The sequence below is a fragment of the Leucoraja erinacea genome, chromosome 12 (assembly GCF_028641065.1).
Source record: "Leucoraja erinacea ecotype New England chromosome 12, Leri_hhj_1, whole genome shotgun sequence".
NCBI classification, from domain to species: Eukaryota; Metazoa; Chordata; class Chondrichthyes; order Rajiformes; family Rajidae; genus Leucoraja; species Leucoraja erinaceus.
In genome coordinates, this window is record NC_073388.1 from 141,602 (window position 1) to 169,535 (window position 27,934).

General features: G+C 45.9%; 1 protein-coding gene across 1 annotated transcript in view; it reads left to right on the top strand.

Annotated features, from left to right (window-relative positions):
- The window catches only part of nup62l (nucleoporin 62 like), a 62,498-nt gene that overhangs the window by 24,157 nt on the left and 10,407 nt on the right, over positions 1–27,934 (top strand). The window contains 5 exon segments of the mRNA XM_055643402.1: positions 6,934–7,041; positions 12,235–12,336; positions 16,589–16,787; positions 20,706–20,850; positions 24,500–24,549. Of these exon segments, the coding sequence (XP_055499377.1) occupies positions 6,934–7,041; positions 12,235–12,336; positions 16,589–16,787; positions 20,706–20,850; positions 24,500–24,549 (604 nt within the window).

The following is a 27,934-nucleotide window of genomic DNA, read 5'->3' on the forward strand; positions in this document are numbered from 1 at the left end:
TTAGTATACAAACTTAAAGCACATGGCATTGGGGGTTCAGTATTAATGTGGATAGAGAACTGGCTGGCAAACAGGAAGCAAAGAGTAGGAGTAAACGGGTCCTTTTCACAATGGCAGGCAGTGACTAGTGGGGTACCGCAAGGCTCAGTACTGGGACCCCAGCTATTTACAATATATATTAATGATCTGGATGAGGGAATTGAAGGCAATATCTCCAAGTTTGCGGATGACACTAAGCTGGGGGGCAGTGTTAGGTGTGAGGAGGATGCTAGGAGACTGCAAGGTGACTTGGATAGGCTGGGTGAGTGGGCAAATGTTTGGCAGATGCAGTATAATGTGGATAAATGTGAGGTTATCCATTTTGGTGGCAAAAACGGGAAAGCAGATTATTATCTAAATGGTGGCCGATTGGGAAAGGGGGAGATACAGCGAGACCTGGGTGTCATGGTACACCAGTCATTGAAGGTAGGCATGCAGGTGCAGCAGGCAGTAAAGAAAGCAAATGGTATGTTGGCTTTCATAGCAAGAGGATTTGAGTATAGGAGCAGCGAGGTTCTACTGCAGTTGTACAGGGTCTTGGTGAGACCACACCTGGAGTATTGCGTGCAGTTTTGGTCTCCAAATCTGAGGAAGGACATTATTGCCATAGAGGGAGTGCAGAGAAGGTTCACCAGACTGATTCCTGGGATGTCAGGACTGTCTTATGAAGAAAGACTGGATAGACTTGGTTTATACTCTCTAGAATTTAGGAGATTGAGAGGGGATCTTATAGAAACTTACAAAATTCTTAGGGGGTTGGACAGGCTAGATGCAGGAAGATTGTTCCCGATGTTGGGGAAGTCCAGGACAAGGGGTCACAGCTTAAGGATAAGGGGGAAATCCTTTAGAACCGAGATGAGGAGAACTTTTTTCACGCAGAGAGTGGTGAATCTCTGGAACTCTCTGCCACAGAGGGTAGTGGAGGCCAGTTCATTGGCTATATTTAAGAGGGAGTTAGATGTGGCCCTTGTGGCCAAGGGGATCAGAGGGTATGGAGAGAAGGCAGGTACGGGATACTGAGTTGGATGATCAGCCATGATCATATTGAATGGCGGTGCAGGCTCGAAGGGCCGAATGGCCTACTCCTGCACCTAATTTCTATGTTTCTATGTTTCTAAGAGGTATTATAAACCTTTACTTCTGAGGGGGATACTGGTTTTCATGGAAGACGATAAGATCAGAAGCTCGTTCTATTCTAGTGTGGATATTCTAAATAAAACCACAGTGAGAGTACCTGGACAAAGTGAAACTTGTAAATCATTCATCCAGTGGCTGTGGTTACCAGATGAAAGAGGTCAGCTGCTCACAGGTTTTCTCTCTGTTTTATGTTGCCTATTTACTTCACCGACTATCCCATAATGCAATCAAATACCAGATTCCAGAATTTGTCTGGCTTAGCTTTCCGGACTAAATTACCACCTGTGATCTTGTCAAAAGCCTTGGAGAGCGAGAAGAGTAGATCGGAGGTGTCAGTGTTGCAGTTGAATAAAGGGGACTATGGGGCCATGAGGGAGGAGTTGGCCAAAGTTAACTGGAAAGATTAGCCGGGATGACAGTGGAACAAAAATGGCAGGTGTTTCTAGGAATAATACAGAAGGTGCAGGATCAGTTCATTCCTAGGAGGAAGAAAGATTCCAAAGGGAGAAAGGGACGACCATGGCTGACAAAGGACGTCAGGGACAGTATAAAAATTTAAGCGAACAAGTACAACGTAGCAAAGATGAGCGGGAAGCAAGAGGATTGGGTAATGTTTAAAGAACAACAGAAGATAACCAAAAAGACAATACGAGGAGAAAAGATGAGGTATGTAGGTAAGCCAGCCAAGAATATAAAGCAGGATAGTAAAAGCTTCTTTAGGTATGTGAAGAGGAAAGAATTAGTTACGACCAAAGTTGGACCCTTGAAGACCGAAAAAGGTGAATTTATTATGGGGAACAAGGAAATGGAAGATGAGTTGAACAGGTACTTTGGATCTGTCTTCACTAAGGAGGACACAAACAATCTTCCTCATATAGTAGTGGCCAGAGGATCTGGGGTGACGGAGGAACTGAAGGAAATCCACATTCGGCAGGAAATGGATAGACTGATGGGACTGAAGGCTGATAAATCCCCAGTGCCTGATGGTCTGCATCCCAGGGTACTTAAGGAAGTGGCTCTGGAAATCGTGGATGCATTGGTGATAATTTTCCAATGTTCTATAGACTCAGGATCAGTTCCTGTGGATTGGAGGATAGCTAATGGTATCCCACTTTTTAAGAAGGGCGGGAGAGAGAAAACAGGGTATTGTAGACCAGTTAGCCTGACATCGGTGGTGGGGAAGATGCTGGAGTCGATTATAAAAGATAAGATAGCCGAACATTTGGATAGCAGTAACGGGATCGGTCCGAGTCAGCATGGATTTATGAAGGGGAAATCATGCTTGATTAATTTTCTGGAATTTTTTGAAGATGTAACTAAGAAAATTTGACAAGGGAGAGCCAGTGGATGTAGTGTACCTGGACTTTCAGAAAGCATTTGATAAGGTCCCACATAGGAAATTAGTGGGTAACATGAAGGCACGTGGTATTGGGGGTAGAGTATTGACATGGTTAGAGAAGTGGTTGGCAGACAGGAAACAAAGAGTAGGGATTAGGATGACTTGGTCAGGTTGGGGGAGTGGGCAGATGCATAGCAGATGAGGTTTAATACGGATAAATGTGAGGTTATCATCTTTGGTAGCAAAAACAGGAAGGCAGATTATTAATAATAATAAATTTTATTTATGGGTGCCTTTCAAGAGTCTCAAGGACACCTTACAAAAATGTAGCAGGTAGAGGAAAAACATGTAAGGGGAATGAAATAAATAGTAGAGACATGACTAGTACACAAAGTAAATACAGAATTCAATACAAAACACAGTATGAGGTAATTAATGCACAGATGAAAAGGGACGGCACGTGGGGCTAAGGATAGGCAGAGGTGAAGAGATGGGTCTTGAGGCGGGACTGGAAGATGGTGAGGGACACGGAATTGCGGATCAGTTGCGGGAGGGAGTTCCAGAGCCTGGGAGCTGCCCTGGAGAAGGCTCTGTCCCCAAAACTGCGGAGGTTGGACTTGTGGATGGAGAGGAGACCAGCTGATGTGGATCTGAGGGACCGTGAGGGTTGGTAGGGGGAGAGGAGGTCAGTGAGATATGGGGGGGGGGGCAGATGGAGGAGGGCTTTGTAGGTGAGGATCAGGATTTTGTAGGTGATCCGGTGGGAGATGGGAAGCCAGTGAAGTTGTTTGAGGACTGGAGTGATGTGATGCCAGGATTTGGTGTGGGTGATGAGTCGGGCGGCTGCGTTCTGGTCCAGTTGGAGTCGGTTGATGTAGGTGGAGCTGATGCCAAGGAGAAGTGAGTTGCAATAGTCCAGTCGGGAGGAGATGAAGGCATGGATGAGTCAGCAGCGGGCGGTGTGAGAGAGGGTCTGAGTTTGGCGATGTTGCGGAGATGAAAGAAGGAGGTTTTAATGACATGGCGGATGTGAGGCTCAAGGGAGAGGGTGGAATCAAAGATCACGCCAAGGTTGCGGGCCTGGGGAGATGGGGGAGACAGTGGTGCCGTTGATGGTGAGAGTGGGGTTATTGATTTTGCTGAGTGTGGCTTTGGAGCCTATGAGGAGGAATTCTGTTTTATCGCTGTTGAGTTTGAGGAAATTATAATAATAATAATAATAATAATTTTATTTATAGAGCACTTTAAAAACAAACATAGCTGCAACAAAGTGCTGTACATCACTAATTATTGACAAAAAAAGTTAATACACACCAAAAATAACAATCAAAAGAAATAGTAGGAAAAGACATGTAAAATAAAGAAACATCAAAAACACCACAAACAGAAGCAAAGCCTCAGGCATGGTCAAAAGCCAGGGAGTACAAATGTGTTTTAACACTGGATTTGAAGATGGACAGAGAGGGGGCCTGTCTGATGTGCAACGGCAGGGTGTTCCAGAGTGCCGGAGCAGCAACAGAGAAGGCTCTAGCCCCTCTGAGCCTCCGACTAGACCTCGGTACCTCCAGGAGCAGCTGACCAGCTGACCTGAGGGACCGGGCAGGAGCGTATGGGTGGAGCAGCTCAGAGATGTAAGGCGGGGCGAGCCCATTCAGAGATTTAAAAACAAATAACAGTATCTTAAAATGAACTCGAAAGTGCACCGGGAGCCAGTGCAGGGAGGCCAGAATTGGCGATATGTGCTCCCTCTTTCGAGTCCCTGTTAAAAGGCGAGCAGCAGCATTCTGAACCAACTGGAGACGAGCTAGTGAAGAACGAGCAACACCAAAATAGAGCGCGTTACAGTAATCCAGCCTAGATGTAATAAAGGCATGGATTACTGTCTCAAAATGCTGCCGCTCAAGAATGGGCTTCACCTTCGCCAGCTTCCTTAGGTGAAAGAAGCTGGACTTAACCACCGTGCATATTTGGCGATCTAATTTAAAGTCACTGTCCATCCTAAAACCCAGGTTCACAACTGTTGGCTTCACGTACCTTGACAATGGACCTAAATCAACAAATGGAGGTTCACGGCAGCCATTGGGATCAATTAAAATCACCTCTGTCTCCTTTTCATTAAATCCAAGAAAGTTTAGGGCCAACCAGGACTTAATGTCATCAAGACAAGACAGAAGCGATTTTACAGAAAAGGCGTCTTCCCCCCTCAGCAGCAAATAAATGCAAATTGTGTTGCATCCAGGTTTTTATAGCTGACAAACAGGAGTTGATATGGGAGAGGGTGGGGGGGGGGGGTTTGTGGGGGGATTTGGTGCCAAGGTAGATCTGGGTGTCATTAGCGTAACAGTGGAAGTCCAGATTGAAGTGGCGGAGTATCTGACCAAGGGGGAGGATGTAGATGATGAAGAGGAGGGGACCGAGAACAGAGCCTTGGGGAACGCCTTGAGTGACAGTGGCTGTAGCAGAGGTGTGGTTATGGAGAGAGATGAAGTGGGATCGGTTGGAAAGGTAGGAACGGAGCCAGCTGAGTGCAGAACCTTCAATGCCAAGGTCTTTAAGTCTGGTGAGCAGGATGTTATGGTTCACTGTATCGAAGGCTGCGCTCAGGTCGAGGAGGATGAGGATGTTGAGGGAACCAGTGTCAGCAGAGGTGAGGATGTCGTTGAGGACTTTGAGGAGAGCAGTTTCTGTGCTATAGAGGGGGCGAAAGCCAGATTGGAGGGGTTCAAGTAGGTTATACGCAAGGAGGTGGGAATGAAGTTGCGACGCAACGATACGCTCCAGGGTTTTTGAAAGAAAGGGGAGGTTTGAGATTGGGCGGTAGTTAATGAGAGAGGAGGGATCAAGACCAGGTTTCTTTAAGATTGGTGTGACAGCAGCAGTTTTGAAGGCGGAGGGGACAATTCCTTTGGACAATGAGGAGTTGAAGAGATTAGTGAGGTTGGGGCAGAGAACGGGGAGGCAGGACTTCAACAGGGGAGAGGGTCGAGGGAGCAGGTAGTGGGTTTGGAAGAGCTGATGAGTTTGGAGATTTCAATAGGGGTGACCAGGTCAAACTGGGAGAGGTAGCAGTGTGGAGGAGGGGTAAGGAGGTCAGTGGAGATGTTAAAAGGGGGGGCCTTGGTATTATTATTATCTAAATAGCGTCGTTGGGAAAAGGGGAAGTACAACGGGATCTGGGGGTCCTTGTACATCAGTCTATGAAAGTAAGCATGCAGGTACAGCAGGCAGTGAAGAAAGCAAATGGCATGTTGGCCTTTATAACAAGAGGAATCGAATATAGGAGCAAAGATGTCCTTCTGCAGTTGTACAGAGCCCTAGTGAGACCACACCTGCAGTATTGTGTGCAGTTTTGGTCCCCTACTTTGAGCAAGGACATTCTTGCTATTGAGGGAGTGCATCGTATGTTTACAAGATTAATTGCTGGGATGGCGGGACTGTCGTATGCTGAGAGAATGGAGCAGCTGGGCTTGTACACTCTGGAGTTTAGAAGGATGAGAGGGAATCTTCGGTCCTTCGAGCCAGCCCCGCCATTCAATGTGATCATGGCTGATAATCCACAATCAGTACCCCGTTCCTGCCTTCTCCCCATATCCCTTAATTCCGCTAGCCCTGAGAGCTCTATCTAACTCTCTTTTGAATGCATCCAGTGAATCGGCCTCCACTGCCCTCTGAGGCAGAGAATTCCACAAATTCACAACTCTCTGTGTGAAAAAGTTTTTCCTCATCTCAGTTTTAAATGGCCTACCCCTTATTCTTAAACTGTGGCCCCTTGTTCTGGACTCCCCCAATATCGGGAACATGTTTCCTGCATCTAGCGTGTCCAACCCCTTAATAATTTTATATGTTACTATAAGATACCCTCTCATCCTTCTAAATTCCAGTGCATACAAGCCCTGTCGCTCCATTCTTTCAGCATATGACAGTCCCGCCATTCCAGGAATTAACTTGGTGAATATACGCTGCACTCCCTCATTTCTCCAGCCTCCACGTTCTTTTCCCTGGCGAATACCAAAGAGAAGCATTCATTTAGGATCCCACATATCCCCTGGTTCCACCCATAGATTACCCCTTTATTCACCTGGGGAATGTCAGCTATCTACTTATTTTTAGTATTAGAGCTCAGATGCTTTGGAGTCAGTGCAGTTCTTTAAACACAAAAGACTGGTCATCTGAAATAAATAACAGCTGCTTGTTTGTCTGCATCTGTGTGCCTATGATGCTGCTGCAAGTAAGATTAGTGCCTTGCTGCACGTACATATGATAATGAAGTTAAACTTGCATTTATGGATGGTTAACTCTCACTATGAGTGAAGTAAATGTACCCTAAAACAGCAGCCGTCTCCTTCAGGCTTGCTGCATCTTTATTCTGGAAAACATTTATCTTTAAGTGTAAAGATTTGAACATGATGTGTTTGCAGGTTTGACCACAGGAGCTGTAAGTGTGGCCCCTGCAGCAGGATCATCTCTGTTTGCTTCAGTGGTGAGCTCGGATCCTTCCACCTCTTCCTTGACCACTGGCTTCCCATGTGAGTGAGTCATCAGTGTTTGTACTAACAGCAGTTATAAAACCTTGTATCTGAAAATGCAAATCTGCATTAGTTTAACGGGGTGAAACATTGATCAGCCTACATCTGCATTTAGTAAGTGTAGAAATAAGGAACTGCACATGCTGGTTTATAAAAGACAAACAGCTGGAGTAACTCAGTGGGTCAGGCAGCATCTCTGGTCTTTTGAGTTGGACATTTGGCCTTGAGGCTGGGTGCATTATAACTGGATTTACTGTGACTACCAGAACATTTAATCTCTTCAACGATGTGGGGGACAGGAATCCTTCTGCAAAATGACTTGATGTTTGATTGGTTCAAATGGTATTTAATCAGGAAACTGCAACTGCATGCAGATCTTGACTGTCTTTTGAAAGAGACTTAAGATAATGTTTTGAATTCCCTCTCAAAAATATTTTCAATTGTTCAGTCTGAATTATATTTTGCTCAGTGATACTCGGGTTCCATGATGACAGGTAAATATCTGCCTGAGCAAAGTACCTACAGTACCCTCCATAATGTCCTTGTACATAGTTGTTTCAAAGTAAAAGAAGTACTGACACTTTTGAAAAATATAAAAGTGGATAAGTCTCCAGGTCCTGACAGGATATTCCCTAGGACATTGAGGGAAGTTAGTGTAGAAATAGCCGGGGCTATGACAGAAATATTTCAAATGTCATTAGAAACGGAAATAGTCCCCGAGGATTGGCGTACTGCGCATGTTGTTCCATTGTTTAAAAAGGGTTCTAAGAGTAAACCTAGCAATTATAGACCTGTTAGTTTGACTTCAGTGGTGGGCAAATTAATGGAAAAGATACTTAGAGATAATATATATAAAGCATCTGGATAAACAGGGTCTGATTAGGAACAGTCAACATGGATTTGTGCCTGGAAGGTCATCTTCGACTAATCTTTTTGAAGAGATTACTAGGGAAATTGACGAGGGTAAAGCAGTGGATGTTGTCTATATGGACTTTAGTAAGGCCTTTGACAAGGTTCCTCATGGAAGGTTGGTTAAGAAGGTTAAAGTGTTGGGTATAAATGCAGGAATAGCAAGATGGGTTCAACAGTGGCTGAATGGGAGAAGCCAGAGGGTAATGGTGGATGGCTGTTTGTCGGGTTGGAGGCAGGTGACTAGTGGGGTGCCTCAGGGATCTGTGTTGGGTCCTTTGTTGTTTGTCATGTACATCAATGATCTGGATGAAGGGGTGGTAAATTGGATTAGTAAGTATGCAGATGATACCAAGATAGGGGGTGTTGTGGATAATGAAGAGGATTTCCAAAGTCTACAGAGTGATTTAGGCCATTTGGAAGAATGGGCTGAAAGATGGCAGATGGAGTTTAATGCTGATAAATGTGAGGTGCTACACCCTGGCAGGACAAATCAAAATAGGACGTACATGGTAAATGGTAGGGAATTGAAGAATACAGTTGAACAGAGGGATCTGGGAATAACCGTGCATAGTTCTTTGAAGGTGGAATCTCATATAGATAGGGTGGTAAAGAAAGCTTTTGGTATGCTAGCCTTTATAAATCAGAGCATTGAGTATAGAAAGCTGGGATGTAATGTTAAAATTGTACAAGGCATTGGTGAGACCAAATCTGGAGTATGGTGTACAATTTTGGTCGCCCAATTATAGGAAGGATGTCAACAAAATAGAGAGAGTACAGAGGAGATTTACTAGAATGTTGCCTGGGTTTCAACAACTAAGTTACAGAGATAGGTTGAATAAGCTGCAGTTGTACAGGGTCTTGGTGAGACCACACCTGGAGTATTGCGTACAGTTTTGGTCTCCAAATCTGAGGAAGGACATTATTGCCATAGAGGGAGTGCAGAGACGGTTCACCAGACTGATTCCTGGGATGTCAGGACTGTCTTATGAAGAAAGACTGGATAGACTTGGTTTATACTCTCTAGAATTTAGAAGATTGAGAGGGGATCTTATAGAAACTTACAAAATTCTTAAGGGGTTGGACAGGCTAGATGCAGGAAGATTGTTCCCGATGTTAGGGAAGTCCAGGACAAGGGGTCACAGCTTAAGGATAAAGGGGAAATCCTTTAAAACCGAGATGAGAAGAACTTTTTTCACGCAGAGAGTGGTGAATCTCTGGAACTCTCTGCCACAGAGGGTAGTTGAGGGCAGTTCATTGGCTATATTTAAGACGGAGTTAGATGTGGCCCTTGTGGCTAAGGGGATCAGGGGGTATGGAGAGAAGGCAGGTACGGGATACTGAGTTGGATGATCAGCCATGATCATATTGAATGGCGGTGCAGGCTCGAAGGGCCGAATGGCCTACTCCTGCACCTAATTTCTATGTTTCTATGTTTCTAAGTTAGGTCTTTATTCTCTGGAGCGCAGAAGGTTAAGGCGGGACTTGATAGAGGTCTTTAAAATGATGAGAGGGATAGACAGAGTTGATGTGGACAAGCTTTTCCCTTTGAGAATAGGGAAGATTCAAACAAGAGGACATGACTTCAGAATTAAGGGACAGACGTTTAGGGGTAACATGAGGGGGAGCTTCTTTACTCAGAGAGTGGTAGCGGTGTGGAATGAGCTTCCAGTGGAAGTGGTGGAGGCAGGTTCATTGGTATAATTTAAAAATAAATTGGATAGGCATATGGATGAGAAGGGAATGGAGGGTTATGGTATAAGTGCAGGCAGGTGGGACTAAGGGAAAAAAGTTGTTCGGCACGGACTTGTAGGGCCGAGATGGCCTGTTTCCGTGCTGTAATTGTTATATGGTTGTTATATATGGTTATACATCAGTCATTGAAAATACACTACAAACCAACTGACTCGCATGGCTATCTGGATTACACGTCTTCCCACCCTGCCCCCTGTAAAGACTCCATCCCCTACTCCCAATTCCTCCGCCTACGCCGCATCTGTTCCCAGGATGAGACATTCCATACCGGGGCATCGGAAATGTCCTCGTTCTTCAGGGAACGGGGATTCCCCTCCGCCACCATAGATGAGGCTCGCACCAGGGTCTCATCCATACCCCGCAACACTGCTCTCTCTCCCCATCCCCGCACTCGCAACAAGGGCAGAGTCCCCCTGGTCCTCACCTTTCACCCCACCAGCCGGCAAATATTAATCCTCCGCCATTTTCACCACCTCCAACGTGACCCTACCACTCGCCTCATCTTCCCATCTCCCCCCCCCCCCCCCCCCCCCCCCCCTGCCTTCCGCAAAGACCGCTCCCTCCGCAACTCCCTTGTCAATTCTTCCCTTCCCTCCCCCCCCCCCCGGGCACTTCCCGTTGCAACCGCAAGAAATTCAACACCTGTCCCTTCACCTCCCCCCTCGACTCCATTCAAGGTCCCAAGCAGTCGTTCCAGGTGCGACAAAGGTTCACCTGTATCTCCTACAACCTCATCTACTGCATCCGCTGCTCTAGATGTCAGCTGATTTACATCGGGGAGACTAAGCGGCGGTTGGGTGATCGTTTCGCCGACCACCTCCGCTCAGTCCGCAATAACCTACCTGAACTCCCGGTGGCTCAGCACTTCAACTCCCCCTCCCATTCCCAATCCGACCTCTCTGACCTGGGTCTCCTCCATTGCCAGAGTGAGCAACACCGGAAATTGGAGGAACAGCACCTCGTATTCCGCCTGGGCAGCCTGCATCCTGATGGCATGAATGTTGAATTCTCCCAATTTTGCTAGCCCTTGCTGTCTCCTCCCCTTCCTTAACCCTCGGGCTGTCTCCTCCCATCCCCCTGCCCTCGGGCTCCTCCTCCTCCCCTTTTTCCTTCCTTCTCCCCTCCCACCCCCCATCAGTCTGAAGAAGGGTTTCGGCCTGAAACGTCGCCTATTTTCTTCGCTCCATAGATGCTACTGCACCCGCTGAGTTTCTCCAGCAATTTTGTGTACCATTGAAAGTAAGCATGCAGGTACAGCATGCAAATGGCATATTGGTCTCCACAGTGAGAGGATTTGAGTATAGGAGCAAGGATGTCCTGCTGCAGTTGTACAGGGCCCTGGTGAGACCACACCTGGAGTATTGTGTGCAGTTTTAGTCTTCTAATTTGAGGAAGGACATACTTGCTATTGAGGGAGTGCAGCATAGGTTTGCAAAGTTAATTCCCAAAATGGTGGGACTGACATATGATAAAAGAATGGGTCGACTAGGCTTGTGTTCACTGTGTTTAGAACGATGTGAGGGGACCTTATAGAAACATATATAATTCTTTAGGAATTGGACACGTTAGATGCAGGAAAAATGTTCCCGATGTTGGGGAGTCCAGAACCAGGGGTACCAGTTAAAGAATAGTTTTCACCCAGAGTTGTGAATATGTGGAATTCTCTGCCACAGAAGGCAGTGGAGGCCAATTCACTGGACCTTTTCAAGAGAGCATTAGATATAGCTCTTGGGGCTAACAGAATCAAGGGATATGGGGGGAAAAACAGGAATGGGGTACTGATTTTGGATGATCAGCCATGATCATATTGAATTGCGGTGCTGGCTCGAAGGGCCGAATGGCCTACGCCTGCACCATGTTTCTATCAATTGCTGCCATATTCTTGCTGTATTGTGATGATCCAGAACTGTACACAATGGGCCAAACGCAGGTAGGTGGGACTAGAGTAGATGGGACATGTAGGTCTGTTTCCACACTGTAAGACTGACAATAATGCAGGTGAGATCTGGCCAATGTTTTGTGCAGTGCAACTCCTGCACTCAGTGGCTTGGCCTAGGAAGGTGAGCATCGCAAATATATTTAGCACCACAAAATCCATCTATGAGCACAATTTTCAGGGAGCTATGGTCTTGCATCTTAAGGTTCCTCTCCCGAAACCCCTGCCATTTACTGTATACGTCACCTCCCACAAAGCATTACCTCACACTTGTCTAGATTATGTTCTGTCTGCCACTCTCTAGTGGAGGCGGATAATCTTTATAGCATTTAAGAGACAAGTATCTAAATCCCCCAAGCACAAAAAACTGGACCTAATATAGATAAATGGGATTAGTGCTGTGGGTGGGTGTGGTGGGCTGAAGGAATTATAACTATCTGTCAACATTCTGTTGTTGGGGTAAGGCTGGCACAGGGCATAATGTGCGTAGTGTAGTAATCTAAAAACAATATTTGCAGGTTCATAACATTGAGAGCTGACTGTTGTTGTGAACCTGGACATCTTCTTCCTAATCCAATCCTCTTTGTCTTTAGTGACAACTTGCACCAGTTCAGTTCCAGCTGCCTCAACATCGGCTCCATTTGGCTTCAAGCCAACAGGCGCAGCCTTGCCTGTGACCACAGCCACCACCTTGGGTATGTACACGTGCTATTATACAATACTACTCGCTCTGTATAGTATAGATGTGAGGCCGATCAACTTGCCATAATTGGATATGTTTTATGTGTTGCAGTACACAGCTAGTAGATGACAGCACCAGATCTATGTTTTATGTGTTGCAGTACACAGCTAGTGGATGACAGATCTATGTGTACAATACAAAGCTGGTAGAGCTGCTGCCTCACAGCGTCACATACCCAGCTTTCATCCTGACCTTAATGCCATCTGTGTTGATATTGATTTCCTCCCAAATCTTTGATGTGCAGTTTGATGGGTTAGTTGGTGACAAAATCACCCCTAGTGTATATACGAGAGCTAGAAACTGGGGGCTGGGGTAGGCTGTTGATGGATTTGGGGGAGTAAAATGGGATTAGTGCAGAATTGGTGTGAATGAGTTCCTGATGGTCGGAGAGGACTTGGTGGAGCGAAGGACTAATTTCCGTGCTGAATGTTTTTATCACTGCAGGTTTGGGATGGTTAATAGCCTCTAGCTCAGTCAAAACTGCTCCATGAACTGGCCCATTCTAGTGTTGGACTGGCTGGTAGGATTGTTCATGACTAATGAACAAATCTATCTAATAGTGTTGTGATGTATACAGAGATGGTTGATTAGAGCAATCTAGGCTCCAGTAGTTTCCACACAGGTGACAAATGTGCACAGTACTGTCGCATCAATGGTTCTTCAGCTTCTCCTGTGCTTACTAGCTTCTTTGTATAAGTGAGCCCCCTCTTTATGTGAGTGCGTCGTGCAGGACAATGCAATGTTTATTGTTTCCAGTGGTGTGTGTCAAAGTTGAAATTCTGCAGGGATGCTGCAAGACTCCTTGTGTCTCTTCTGTTAGCGGCATGGCCGTTTGCCCTCAGTCAGCTCTTCATGGAGTAGATGCTGCGGTATTTGGCCATCAGACATTGTTCTGACATGTCTGGCAGCCCGTTCCAATTGTAGATGCAGGGGTGGTCTGTTTGGAACAGAATTTGTGTGTCTGGAATCTTGCCTTGCCACTTGTTGTGAATGGGTCATGTGAAAGTGGTTAATCTGTCTGGCATCTCACATATCCGCATCTCACAAGCATAGAGTAAGGTGTCTAGAGTCATAGCGAAGTATGGCGGTCACCACAGGCATAGTGTAAGGTGTGTAGAGCACGGGAGACTACAGTGGTCACCACAGGCATAGTGTAAGGTGTGTAGAGCACGGGAGACTACAGTGGTCACCACAGGCATAGTGTAAGGTGTGTAGAGCACGGGAGACTACAGCGGTCACCACAGGCATATAGTGTAAGGTGTGTAGAGCACGGGAGACTACAGTGGTCACCAGAACATTTTCCACATGATAATTGTGTCACTGACTTCTGAACTCTAACAGCAAGAGCAGAGTTTGTTCTAAGTTGTGGCATATAATCTGTTGCTTCATCATTAATTTAAGATACTGTTAAAATGCAGAGCCCATCTGTGAGATTTCTTTCTTGTTGGTGCTGAGTGCGAGTCTATCTGCACATGGAGCATGTACAGAGTTTAGTGCAGGGAAACATAGAAATTAGGTGCAGGAGTAGGCCATTCGGCCCTTCGAGCCTGAACCGCCATTCAATATGATCATGGCTGATCATCCAACTCAGTATCCCGCACCTGCCTTCTCTCCATACCCTCTGATCCCCTTAGCCACAAGGGCCACATCTAACTCCCTCTTAAATATAGCCAATGAACTGGCCTCAACTACCCTCTGTGGCAGAGAGTTCCAGAGATTCACCACTCTCTGTGTGAAAAAAGTTCTCCTCATCTCGGTTTTAAAGGATTTCCCCCTTATCCTTGAGCTGTGACCCCTTGTCCTGGACTTCCCCAACATCGGGAACAATCTTCCTGCATCTAGCCTGTCCAACCCCTTAAGAATTTTGTAAGTTTCTATAAGATCCCCTCTCAATCTCCTAAAATTCTAGAGAGTATAAACCAAGTCTATCCAGTCTTTCTTCATAAGACAGTCCTGACATCCCAGGAATCAGTCTGGTGAACCGTCTCTGCACTCCCTCTATGGCAATAATGTCCTTCCTCAGATTTGGAGACCAAAACTGCACGCAATACTCCAGGTGTGGTCTCACCAAGACCCTGTACAACTGCAGTAGAACCTCCCTGCTCCTATACTCAAATCCTCTTGCTATGAAAGCCAACATACCATTCGCTTTCTTTACTGCCTGCTGCACCTGCATGCCTACCTTCAATGACTGGTGTACCATGACACCCAGGTCTCGCTGCATCTCCCCCTTTCCCAACTGGCCACCATTTAGATAATAGTCTGCTTTCCCATTTTTGCCACCAAAATGGATAACCTCACATTTATCCATATTATACTGCAAGAAATGTTTGCAGTCAGCATCATTCTGTACTTCATCCGCCTTATTACTGAGCCACAGATCACACATCTTGTGGAACTTTTCCTGGACACTACAGCAAGTGTTGGAAAAGGCTTCCTCTTAGAACTGAATGTAGGATGGTTGAGGTATGTTGTGTGAGAGTTGTTTCTTGTTGACTAGAGATGTCAATTCCTGGTAATCTATCGGGTCGTTTCGATGTCATTAGCCCGAGCTTTCATTTGGTATTTCTGTAACAATATCTCAGAGGTTCAGATTAGCGAGCCAATCGCCAAGTTCTGCTACATCATCAGGTTGGGGAGGCTGGGACTTTATTCCTTGGAACGCAGGAGGCTGAAGGGTGATCTTGTAGAGGTATGAGGGGAACCGAGCGGTCACAAGAGTCCTTTTCCTAGGGCAGGGGAATCAAGAACTAGAAGGCATTGGATGAGGTGAGAGAGAAAGATGTAATAGGAAACTGAGGGGCAACCATTACACACAGAGGGTGGTGGGTGGTGGGTGCCAGTGGAAGTAGTTGATGCAGATGCCATAACAACATTGAAAAGAACATTTGTACAGGAAAGGTTTAGAGGGATATGGACCAACTGCAAGCAAAATTAGAAGAGGTATCTTAGTCGGCATGGATGAGTTGGGCTGAAGTGTCTGTTTCCAATTCATGCTACATGGCTGGAGGAATCTTTTCTGCAGCCTCTCTAGTTTTATGGGATGAGAAACAGAACTGCAGATGATCTTCCTGGAGTTGTCTCACTACCATCTTGTGTGACTGTAACATACTATCCAAACTCTTATACTTAATGCCATGTCTGATGAAGGCAAGCATGCCATACTCCTTCACGATCTTGTGTACCTTTGTCACCACTGTGGGGTAATTATGTACCGACACCTCAACATCTCTTTGTTCTACATCTATTATTTACTGCGTAAGTCAACTTCCGGAAATGCATCACTTCACACTTAGTTTTATTTTTTGACTTGGAGATCTAGCCCTTTGGCCATGCTGACCAATGACCCCTGTACACTTTTACTATCCTACACACTAGGGACAATTTACAAATTTACCAAAGCCAACTGATCTACAAACCTGCATGTCTTGGCAGTGTGGGAGGAAACCGGAGCACCCGGAGAAAACCCACGCAGTCACGGGGAGAACGTACAGACTCCATACATACAGCACCCGTAGTCAGGATTGAACCCGGCTTTGATGCTGTAAGGCAGCAACTCTACCGCTGTGCCACCTTGTCCAAATTCATTCTTTGACCCACATTTCCAGTAGATCTAAATCTTGTTGTAGCCGTGGACAACCATCTTCCTTGTCCACAGTTATCTAATGCAGTCTGAGCTTTGGAGAGCCGAGGTTTTTTGTAGGTCTTTACTGATGAACAGGTGTGGGAGGAAGGAAGTCTCGGAGAGCATGCTGCACATTTTGATTGATCATTCCGCTTCCTGACCAAACCACTGCACTTGTGATCATAAGAAAGACATAGGAGCAGGATTAGGCCATTCAGCCCATCAAGTCTAATTCAAAGCTAATCTATTTTTCCCTCTCAAACCCATTCTCCTGCCTTCTCCCTGTAACCTTTGACCTATACTAATCAAGAACCTATCAATCTCCACTTTAAAAATTCCCACTGACTTGGCCTTTGCAGCCTTATTTGGCAATGAATTCCACAGATTCACCGCCCTCTGGCGATAGAAGTATCCTCCTCGTATCCATTCTAAAGGTATGTCCTTTGATTCTGAGTGTGCCCTCTATTCCTAGACACTCCCACCACTGGAAACATCCTCTCCCTGACTGTATCTATGCCCTTCATTATTCGGTAGGTTTCACTGTGACAAAGGTGTTCATAGCCAGATGTTTGTTTTGTAGCTCCCACCACATCTGCCATTGCTGCTACCACAAGTACCGGCTTTTCTCTGGGCCTGAAGACGCCGGTAAGTTTCTCCATGACACCAGGTCCCACTGGGGCAGCTGCAAATGTCAGCACCGCAGCAACCGTTCCCGCCACTGCTGTTTGCACCACTGCAACTACCAGTGCCATCATCAGCAGTGCTGCCACCACAATCAGGTAAGAGAAACAACCCTTCAGTGGTACGTCCTGGGTGGGTTATTGGGTTCCTGATGTGCATCGTGTCATTTGTCAAACTCAAACTCCAAGGTGGCATTGAGATTGTCAAGCAATTGTGGTTGGTCGGGGCCTTTGCCCTCCATAATGTGTGGGACAAAGACCCATCATTTATTTATTTGCCTCTGTGCTCCACAATTTGAGATTTGTAATAGAAAAAATCACATGTGGTTAAAGTGCACATTGTCAGATTTTAATAAAGGCCATTCCACAAATCAACCGGTACTCAACCTCCATCCATGCCTCTTCCCCCTCTCTGATCATAGGCTTATACGGTTCACCATCCCTTCTCCGACACCTTGCCCCCGCTTCCTCCGAGAAATCACTTTCCGTAATCTAAAATCCATCGATCCCCACCATCTCTCTGACCTGCTCTCCACCACTCTCCCCCTGGACTTAACCCACATCTCACCTGATGATCTCACAAACCATCTCAACTCCACCTTGTCTACCTCCCTTAACATTCTGGCCCCCCTCAAAACAAGAACCGTTAACACATCTTCACCCTGGTACACACCTGCACTTCGTAAGCTGAAACAGACTGGTCGCCGACTTGAACGACTCACAAATAAATCATCTCTCACAGTCCACCATGAAGCTTACAAACTCCACCTCACTGACTACAAAGATGCCCTCATTGCTGCAAAATCTGCCTACCTCTCCTCCATATTCACCGACCCCTGCGTTAACCACAGAACCATCTTCTCCACAGTGGGCAACTTCCTCAAGCCACGAGCCAACACTCTCCCTACCTCTACTCCGGATCTCTGCAACTCATTCCTCCACTTTTTCGCTGACAAAATCAGCACCATCTATCAATCTTTATCCCCTGTACCCGACTCCCCAGCATCTACTCCACCACCTACCAAGGCCCCTCCTTTCAACATCTCCACTGACCTCCTTACCCCTCCTCCACACTGCTTCCTCTCCCAGTTTGACCTGGTCACCCCTACTAAAATCTCCAAACTCATTAGCTCTTCCAAACCCACTACCTGCTCCCTCGACCCTCTCCCCACTCCCCTGCTGAAGTCCTGCCTCCCCGTTCTCTGCCCCTACCTCACTAATCTCTTCAACTCCTCATTGTCCAAAGGAATTGTCCCCTCTGCTTTCAAAACTGCTGCTGTCACACCAATCTTAAAGAAACCTGGTCTTGATCCCTCCTCTCTCATTAACTACCGCCCATTCTCAAACCTCCCCTTTCTTTCAAAAACCCTGGAGCGTATCGTCGGGTCACAACTTCATTCCCCCCTTCTCGCGTATAACCTACTTGAACCCCTCCAATCTGGCTTTCGCCCCCTCTATAGCACAGAAACTGCTCTCCTCAAAGTCCTCAACGACATCCTCACCTCTGCTGATACCGGTTCCCTTAACATCCTCATCCTCCTCAACCTGAGTGCAGCCTTCGATACCGTGAACCATAACATTCTGCTTACCAGACTTAAAGACCTTGGCATTGAAGGTTCTGCACTCAGCTGGCTCCGTTCCTACCTTTCCAACCGATCCCACTTCATCTCTCTCCATAACCACACTTCTGCTACAGCCACTGTCACTCAAGGCGTTCCCCAAGGCTCTGTTCTCGGTCCCCTCTTCATCATCTACATCCTCCCCCTTGGTCATATACTCCGTCACTTCAAACTGGACTTCCATTGCTATGCTGATGACACCCAGATCTTTCTCAGCATCAATTCCCCCCCACCACCCCCCTCTCTCCCATATCAACTCCTGCCTGTCAGCCATCAAATCTTGGATGCAACTCAACTTCCTTAAATTAAACAGTAACAAAACAGAATTTCTCCTCATTGGCTCCAAATCAACACTTACCAAAATTAACAACCCCACTCTCACTATTGACGGCACCACTGTCTCCCCATCTCCTCAGGCCCGCAACCTTGGCGTGATCTTTGACTCAACCCTCTCCCTTGAGCCTCACATCCGCCATGTTGTCAAAACATAATTTTTTCACCTCCGCAACATCGCCAAAATCAGACCCTCTCTCACACCCCCCGCTGCTGAAAGACTCATCCATGCCTTCATCTCCTCCCAACTGGACTACTGTAACTCTCTTCTCTTTGGCAATAATTCCAGCAACATCAACCGACTCAACTGGTCCAGAATGCAGCCGCCCGACTCATTACCCACACCAAATCCTGGCACCACATCACCCCAGTCCTCAAAGAACTTCACTGGCTTCCCATCTCCCACCGTTCATCTACAAAATCCTGGTCCTCACCGACAAAGCCCTCAACCACTTGGCCCCCCCCTTATCTCACTGACCTCCTCTCCCCCTACCAACCCTCACGGTCCCTCAGATCCATTTCAGCTGATCTCCTTTCCATTCTGAAATCCAACCTCTGCACTTTTGGAGACAGAGCCTTCTCCAGGGCAGCTCCCAGGCTCTGGAACTCCCTCCCACAATTGATCCGAACTTCTGAGTCCTTCACCATCTTCCGGTCCCGCCTCAAGACTCATCTCTTCACCTCTGCATACCCTTAGTCCCCTGTCCCCCTCCCCTTTACATCTCTGTCTTACTGCTCTATTTTGTTTTGTTCTTGACTCACCATATAAAGCGACTTTGAGTCCTTGAAAAGCGCTATACAAATAAAATGTATTATTATTATTATTATTTTTAAACATTTTCGTTTCATCATGTAGAAATTACAGCAGTGTTTATACATAGTCCCCCCCCATTTCAGGGCACCATAATGTTTGGGACACAGCAATGTCACGTAAATGAAAGTAATCATGTTTAGTATTTTGTTGCATATCCTTTACATGCAATGACGGCTTGAAGTCTACGATTCATGGACATTACCAGTTGCTGTGAGTCTTCTCTGGTGATGCTGCGCCAGGCCTGTATTGCAGCCATCTTTAGCTTATGCTTGTTTTGGGGGCGTGTCCCCTTCAGCTTTCTCTTCAGCATATAAAATACATGCTCAATTGGGTTCAGATCAGGTGATTGACTTGGCCACTCAAGAAATTACCATTTTTTAGCTTTGAAAAATTCCTTTGTTGCTTTAGCAGTATGTTTGGGATCATTGTCCTGCTGTAGAATGAACCGCTGGCCAATGAGTTTTGAGGCATTTGTTTGAACTTGAGCAGATAAGATATGTCTATACACTTCGGAATTCATTATGCTACTACCATCAGCAGTTGTGTCATCAATAAAGATAAGTGAGTCAGTATCTTCAGCAGCCATAACACCCCCACCACCATGTTTCACAGATGAGGTGGTATGCTTTGGATCTTGTGCAGTTCCTTCTCTAGTGAGTAGATTTGAAAAAAGTGATCCAGTTTGAGTGCTAGTTCAGCCATGAGGAGCAGTGTGGTGTAGAGGGTGAAGGGGTCTCAGCCACGAGCAGTGTGGTGTAGAGGGTGAAGGGGTCTCAGCCATGAGGAGCAGTGTGTTGTAGAGGGTGAAGCACGGGGTTTCAGGCTATCCTGGTGCAGGGTGGACATTGCATTTCAATAAACATGTGCAGCACGGGACCCAGAAACTTGAGAGGTAAGTGGGAAGAATGATCGAGGGGAGAATGAATGGTCCAAATCTGTTTTATGGGACAAACACAAGTTGGAACAGGTCTGCCAGGGAGTTCTTGCTGATCGCCAGGTTAAGGTGTATTGAGAGGCTGAGGGTTTACAGAGGAAACTTGGTTAATCGCTGCCTGTGGGCAATGTTGTTCAGGTGGCATTCTGCACCACTGATAAATAAGGAGTGTTGTGGTTAAGCATATGGTAGTAATCTGTTGAATAAACACCAACAGCCCTGATAGATTGGTAACTATGCTACTATGGGAATGATACAAGCCTGGTGTGGAATTGGGGAGGATTTGTCTGAACTCTTTGTGTTTCTTGTGCCTGTAGTGCCTCTCCAGTTATGTCGTATGCTCAGCTGGAAGGTCTGATCAACAAGTGGAGTGTGGAGCTGGAGGACCAAGAGAAACAGTTCCTGCACCAGGCCACACAGGTCAATGCCTGGGATCGAATGCTGATAGAAAATGGAGAGAAGGTGAGCAAAGTGTCAATGTGTAAATATGGTGAGGTGCAGGCACAATGACAATTGGTTCTGGTGGTTTTGGAACACAATCGTGTTATAGAATCAGCGAGTCATGCTGTACAGAAACTGGCTCTTCAGCCCACACATCCACAGCATCTGTTGTACCTGCTCACACATCATGCTGCATCTGTTGTACCTGCTCACACGTCATGCTGCATCTGTTGTACCTGCTCACACGTCATGCTGCATCTGTTGTACCTGCTCACACGTCATGCTGCATCTGTTGTACAGGCTCACACATCATGCTGCATCTGTTGTAACTGCTCACACGTCATGCTGCATCTGTTGTACCATGCTCACACGTCATGCTGCATCTGTTGTACATGCTCACACTTCATGCTGCATCTGTTGTACAGGCTCACACGTCATGCTGCATCTGTTGTACCTGCTCACACATCATGCTGCATCTGTTGTACCTGCTCACACATCATGCTGCATCTGTTGTACCTGCTCACACATCATGCTGCATCTGTTGTACCTGCTCACACTTCATGTTGCATCTGTTGTACAGGCTCACACATCATGCTGCATCTGTTGTACAGGCTCACACGTCATGCTGCATCTGTTGTACAGGCTCACACATCATGCTGCATCTGTTGTACAGGCTCACACATCATGCTGCATCTGTTGTACCTGCTCACACATCATGCTGCATCTGTTGTACCTGCTCACACTTCATGTTGCATCTGTTGTACAGGCTCACACATCATGCTGCATCTGTTGTACAGGCTCACACGTCATGCTGCATCTGTTGTACAGGCTCACACATCATGCTGCATCTGTTGTACAGGCTCACACATCATGCTGCATCTGTTGTACAGGCTCACACGTCATGCTGCATCTGTTGTACCTGCTCACACTTCATGTTGCATCTGTTGTACCTGCTCACACATCATGTTGCATCTGTTGTACCTGCTCACACTTCATGTTGCATCTGTTGTACCTGCTCACACATCATGTTGCATCTGTTGTACCTGCTCACACTTCATGTTGCATCTGTTGTACCTGCTCACACGTCATGCTGCATCTGTTGTACCTGCTCACACGTCATGCTGCATCTGTTGTACAGGCTCACACTTCATGCTGCATCTGTTGTACATGCTCACACATCATGCTGCATCTGTTGTACCTGCTCACACATCATGCTGCATCTGTTGTACCTGCTCACACATCATGCTGCATCTGTTGTACAGGCTCACACATCATGCTGCATCTGTTGTACATGCTCACACGTCATGCTGCATCTGTTGTACCTGCTCACACGTCATGTTGCATCTGTTGTAGATGCTCACACTTCATGCTGTACAGAAACTGGCTCTTCAGCCCACACAACCACGGCATGTGTTGTACATGCTCACACGTCATGCTGCATCTTTTGTACATGCTCCCCCCTAGAAGGTCCCAAGACATAAATACCATGGCAATTCAAATGCATGTAGATGCTGCTTAAATGTGAGAATGTCTGTCTGAAACAGGATGTCTGGTCTGTGTGATGTTTAAGAAAGAACTGCAGATGCTGTCCAGCATCTTTTGTCTACCTTTAGTCTGTGTGATTCACTGGACTACATCTACAGCTCTGCAATTTCTTATGATCTTGGGCAGAGCTGTTCCAAAAGCAAGTGGAATGCAATTTTGGGATGGATTAAAAGATTGGAAGGCAGCCCATGTTCAGAAAGGACAGTTAGCCAAGTCCTATTGTTGGCTAGACATGGGAGTCTGCCAAGTAAGAAATACTGAATACAATGCAATTGATGAGCAATATTTGTATTGGACATGCAGAATTGCTCATGATACTATTTTGATTGGGAATTAGAGAACTTAAAAAGTTACCTAGAAATTGACAAGCAGAATAAAAAAACTCTTGAATAAAAAGATGCAGAAGTACTCAAGCAGGGAATCAGTGGCCAAGAGGGGCCACAAAATGTCCTCGGTAAGCAGGATTAACGTGATTGTTAGGCATTTTATACACACATTAGAAACAAGAGGTTAGAGGCGGGCATTGTGCTTGGTCAATATTTAAGGGAGGTACTAAACTAGTGCTTGACATCAGTAATCACTATGTGGAGGGCACTGAGATCAGTGTGCCTGCCGATGCTCATTTTCTTGGGCAATTTGAGATCAAGAAGGAGGTGGTTTTAAATCTCTTGGAGTATTATGGTGCTTGTCTCCAGGGCCTGATGGGATCTATCACGGGTTATTGAGAGAGGCATGGGAGAAGATTGCAGGGGCCTTGGTGAAGATCTTCATCTCCCCTCTAGCCACAAATGAATCAGAATCAGATCAGAATCAGAATCGTTTATTGTCATTTGACCATAAGTCCAAACGAAATTACGTTTCTGCAGTCATACAAACAAAAAAACCAAAACACGCAATTACACAATTTCGCACAAACATCCATCACAGTGAATCCCCAATCACCACCTCACTGTGATGGAAGGCAAAAGTCTTATCTCTTCCCCATTCTCTGTTCCCACTTCTCTACCAAAGTCAAGTAGCCAAACTGCTGCATCAACCGATCGAGGCTCTTGATGTTAGAGCACCGCCGGCGGGCAACAGTAAGTCCCGCGGTCGTTTAAGCCGCGCCGGGCGATGTAAGGCCCTGCTCTGGGTCGATTTAAACCCCTCGATTCGGGCGGGCAAAGTTTGCCGTTGCGGGAGCTCCGAAAAGCGGCCTCCCACCAGGGACCCGTGAGCTCCCGATGTTACCGTCCACAGGGCCTTCAGCCAAAGCCTCCGAGCTCCGAAGTCGGGTCGCAGCCACGCGCCACCACAGCGCTCCAAAACTCCAAAGTAGGCCAGCTCCGCGATGGTGAGTCCGCAGGCTCCGCGACTATAGCCCCAGGTCGATTCTGGTTGGAGGCTGCCGGGTCCTCGATGTTAGGAGACAACAGAGACTCGACAAGGAAAAAGTCTGGTCCCCGTATAGAGAAGAGATTAAAACGTTTCCCCCCCCCCCCCCCCATGCATATACACAGCTAAAAACTAATATAAAAACTAAAACCAAGACATCCACTTAACAGGACAAATAGAAAAAGACAGACGGACTGCAGGTTTAATCCAGTCACTTGTAGGTGTGTGAACCTAGTGTGAGTGGTTGGGAACCTGTTGGAGAGGAGTTGTATGGATAGGATTTGCTTACATTTGGAAAAGAATGGGATAATCGGGAACAGTCAGCATGGCATTGTGTGGGGTAGGTCATGTCTTGCAAGCTTTGTTGAGGTGACAAAGGTGATTGATTAAAGTAGGGCAGCGGATGTTGTCCACGTGGATTTTTAGTAAGATTCAACAATTCGCCAAACTCTGCTCAGCATCGAACTGTGGTTGATGAGATCCGTAAATGAAGAGTTTTGTTTTGGCAGAAAATTCCCATGTCTCAGAGAGAATTGATAAACATTGGACTGCAAAACATTTCTCTTTTATAGATGACCCCTATTGCTGTTTCATTCATGTTTTCTCACTATGAGTTTCTGACTAGCATCCTGTATTTATTCCTGGTCATCCCTTTTTGAAAGGGCAGACTGCAGCAGTTAGGACTAAAGAGATGTTCACAAAAGTTAAAGGTTGAATATTGAAAGCCTTCTACCTTGTTCTCTTACCTTAGATCACAGCCTTACATCGAGAAGCAGAGAAAGTGAAACTGGACCAGAAGAGGTGCGTTTATTTTCAATATTACAAAATTTGAACCCCACAGATTTCATTGTTGCGCAGAACAAAGGATATTCAAATTTGGACATTCAGAGAGTCACAGAAACAGACCCATTTCATGAATCCTACACCAAACCCTTCTCCCTAGATTCCCACCTTCCTGCCCCTCAGATTCTATCCCTCACCCACACAAGGGGCCATTCTCCATGCCCAGTTAATCTACAAACTATCTGGGGGATCATGCTCTGGTTGTTTCCATGTGACAATAGACAATCGGTGTAGGAGTAGGCCATTCCTTTACATGGAATGTACATCAGAAGTAGTCACATTGACCCAGATGGCCATTTAGGAGAAGTCAATACACTCATTTGTTTGGGGTGAGCTTCGCATCTACAGTGGCTTGCAAAAGTATTCATACCCCTTGACCTTTTCCACATTTTGCCACGTTACAACCACAAACATAAATGTATTTTATTGGGATTTTATGTGATAGACCAACACAAAGTGGCGCATAATTGTGAAGTGGGAGGAAAATGATACATGGTTTTCAATTTTTTTTACAAAAAAAAAACTGAAAAGTGTGGCATGCAAAAGTATTCAGCCCCCTTTACTCTGATACCCCTAAATAAAATCCAGTGCAACCAATTGCCTTCAGAAGTCACCTAATTAGTAAATAGAGTCCACTTGTGTGTAATCTAATCTCAGTATAAATACAGCTGTTCTGTGAAGGCCTCAGAGGTTTGTTAGAGAACATTAGTGAACAAACAGCATCATAGAAACATAGAAATTAGGTGCAGGAGCAGGCCCTTCGAGCCTGCACCGCCATTCAATTTGATCATGGCTGATCATCCAACTCAGTATCCCGTACCTGCCTTCTCTCCATACCCCCTGATCCCCTTAGCCACAAGGGCCACATCTAACTCCCTCTTAAATATAGCCAATGAACTGGCCTCAACTACCCTCTGTGGCAGAGAGTTCCAGAGATTCACCACTCTGTGTGAAAAAAGTTCTTCTCATCTCGGTTTTAAAGGATTTCCCCCTTATCCTTAAGCTGTGACCCCTTGTCCTGGACTTCCCTAACATCGGGAACAATCTTCCTGCATCTAGCCTGTCCAACCCCTTAAGAATTTTGTAAGTTTCTATAAGATCCCCTCTCAATCTCCTAAATTCTAGAGAGTATAAACCAAGTCTATCAAGTCTTTCTTCATAAGACAGTCCTGACATCCCAGGAATCAGTCTGGTGAACCTTCTCTGCACTCCCTCTATGGCAATAATGTCCTTCCTCAGATTTGGAGACCAAAACTGTACGCAATACTCCAGGTGTGGTCTCACCAAGACCCTGTACAACTGCAGTAGAACCTCCCTGCTCCTATACTCAAATCCTTTTGCAATGAAAGCTAACATACCATTCGCTTTCTTACTGCCTGCTGCACCTACCTTCAATGACTGGTGTACCATGACACCCAGGTCTCGCTGCATCTCCCCCTTTCCCAATCGGCCACCATTTAGATAATAGTCTGCTTTCCCGTTTTTGCCACCAAAATGGATAACCTCACATTTATCCACATTATACTGCATCTGCCAAACATTTGCCCACTCACCCAGCCTATCCAAGTCGCCTTGCAGTCTCCTAGCATCCTCCTCACAGCTAACACTGCCCCCCAGCTTAATGTCATCCGCAAACATGGAGATATTGCCTTCAATTCCCTCATCCAGATCATTAATATATATTGTAAATAGCTGGGGTCCCAACAGGTCCCACCCGTTAACTCCTACTCTTTGCTTCCTGTTTGCCAGCCAGTTCTCTATCCACATCAACACTGAACCCCCAATGCCTTGTGCTTTAAGTTTGTATACTAATCTCTTATGTGGGACCTTGTCGAAAGCCTTCTGGAAGTCCAGATACACCACATCCACTGGTTCTCCCCTATCCACGCTACTAGTTACATCCTCGAAAAATTCTATAAGATTCGTCAGACATGATTTACCTTTCCATGCTGACTCCATGCTGACTTTGTCCAATGATTTCACCTCCTTCCAAATGGGCTGCTATCCCATCTTTAATAACTGACTAGCAGTTTCCCCAGTTAAAAAGTGGGGTTACGTTTGCTACCCGCCAATCTTCAGGAACTACTCCAGAATCTAAAGAGTTTTGAAAGATTATTACTAATGCATCCACTATTTCTGGAGCTACTTCCTTAAGTACTCTGGGATGCAGCCTATCTGGCCCTGGGGATTTATCGGCCTTTAATCCATTCAATTTACCCAACACCACTTCCTGGCTAACCTGGATTTCACTCAATTCCTCCAACTCCTTTGACCCGCGGTCCCCTGCTATTTCCGGCAAATTATTTATGTTCTCCTTAGTGAAGACGGAACCAAAGTAGTTATTCAATTGGTCCGCCATATCCTTGTTCCCCATGATCAACTCACCTGTTTCTGACTGCAAGGGACCTACATTTGTTTTAACTAATCTCTTTCTTTTCACATATCTATAAAAACTTTTGCAGTCAGTTTTTATGTTCCCTGCCAGTTTTCTTTCATGATCTATTTTCCCTTTCCTAATTAAGCCCTTTGTCCTCCTCTGCTGGTCTTTGAATTTCTCCCAGTCCTCCGGTAGGCTGCTTTTTTTTTCTGGCTAATTTGTACGCATCATCCTTCGCTTTGATTCTATCCCTGATTTCCCTTGTTATCCATGGATGTACTACCTTCCCTGATTTATTCTTTTGCCAAACTGGGATGAACAATTTTTGTAGTTCATCCATGCAGTCTTTAAATGTCTTCCATTGCATATCCACCGTCAACCCTTTTAGAATTAATTGCCAGTCAATCTTGGCCAATTCACGTCTCATACCCTCAAAGTTCCCTTTCTTTAAGTTCAGAACCATTGTTTCTGAATTAACAATGTCACTCTCCATCCTAATGAAGAACTCAACCATATTATGGTCACTCTTGCCCAAGGGGGCACGTACAACAAGATTGCTAACTAACCCTTCCTCATTACTCAATACCCAGTCTAAAATAGCCTGCTCTCTCGTTGGTTCCTCTACATGTTGATTTAGATAACTATCCCGCATACATTCCAAGAAATCCTCTTCCTCAGCACCCCTGCCAATTTGATTCACCCAATCTATATGTAGATTGAAGTCACCCATTATAACTGTTTTGCCTTTGTCGCATGCATTTCTAATTTCCTGTTTGATACCATCTCCAACTTCACTACTACTGTTAGGTGGCCTGTACACAACACCCACCAGCGTTTTCTGCCCCTTAGTGTTTCGCAGCTCTACCCATACCGATTCCACATCCTCCAAACTAATGTCCTTCCTTTCCATTACATTAATCCCCTCTCTAATCAGTAACACTACCCCACCTCCTTTTCCTTTCTGTC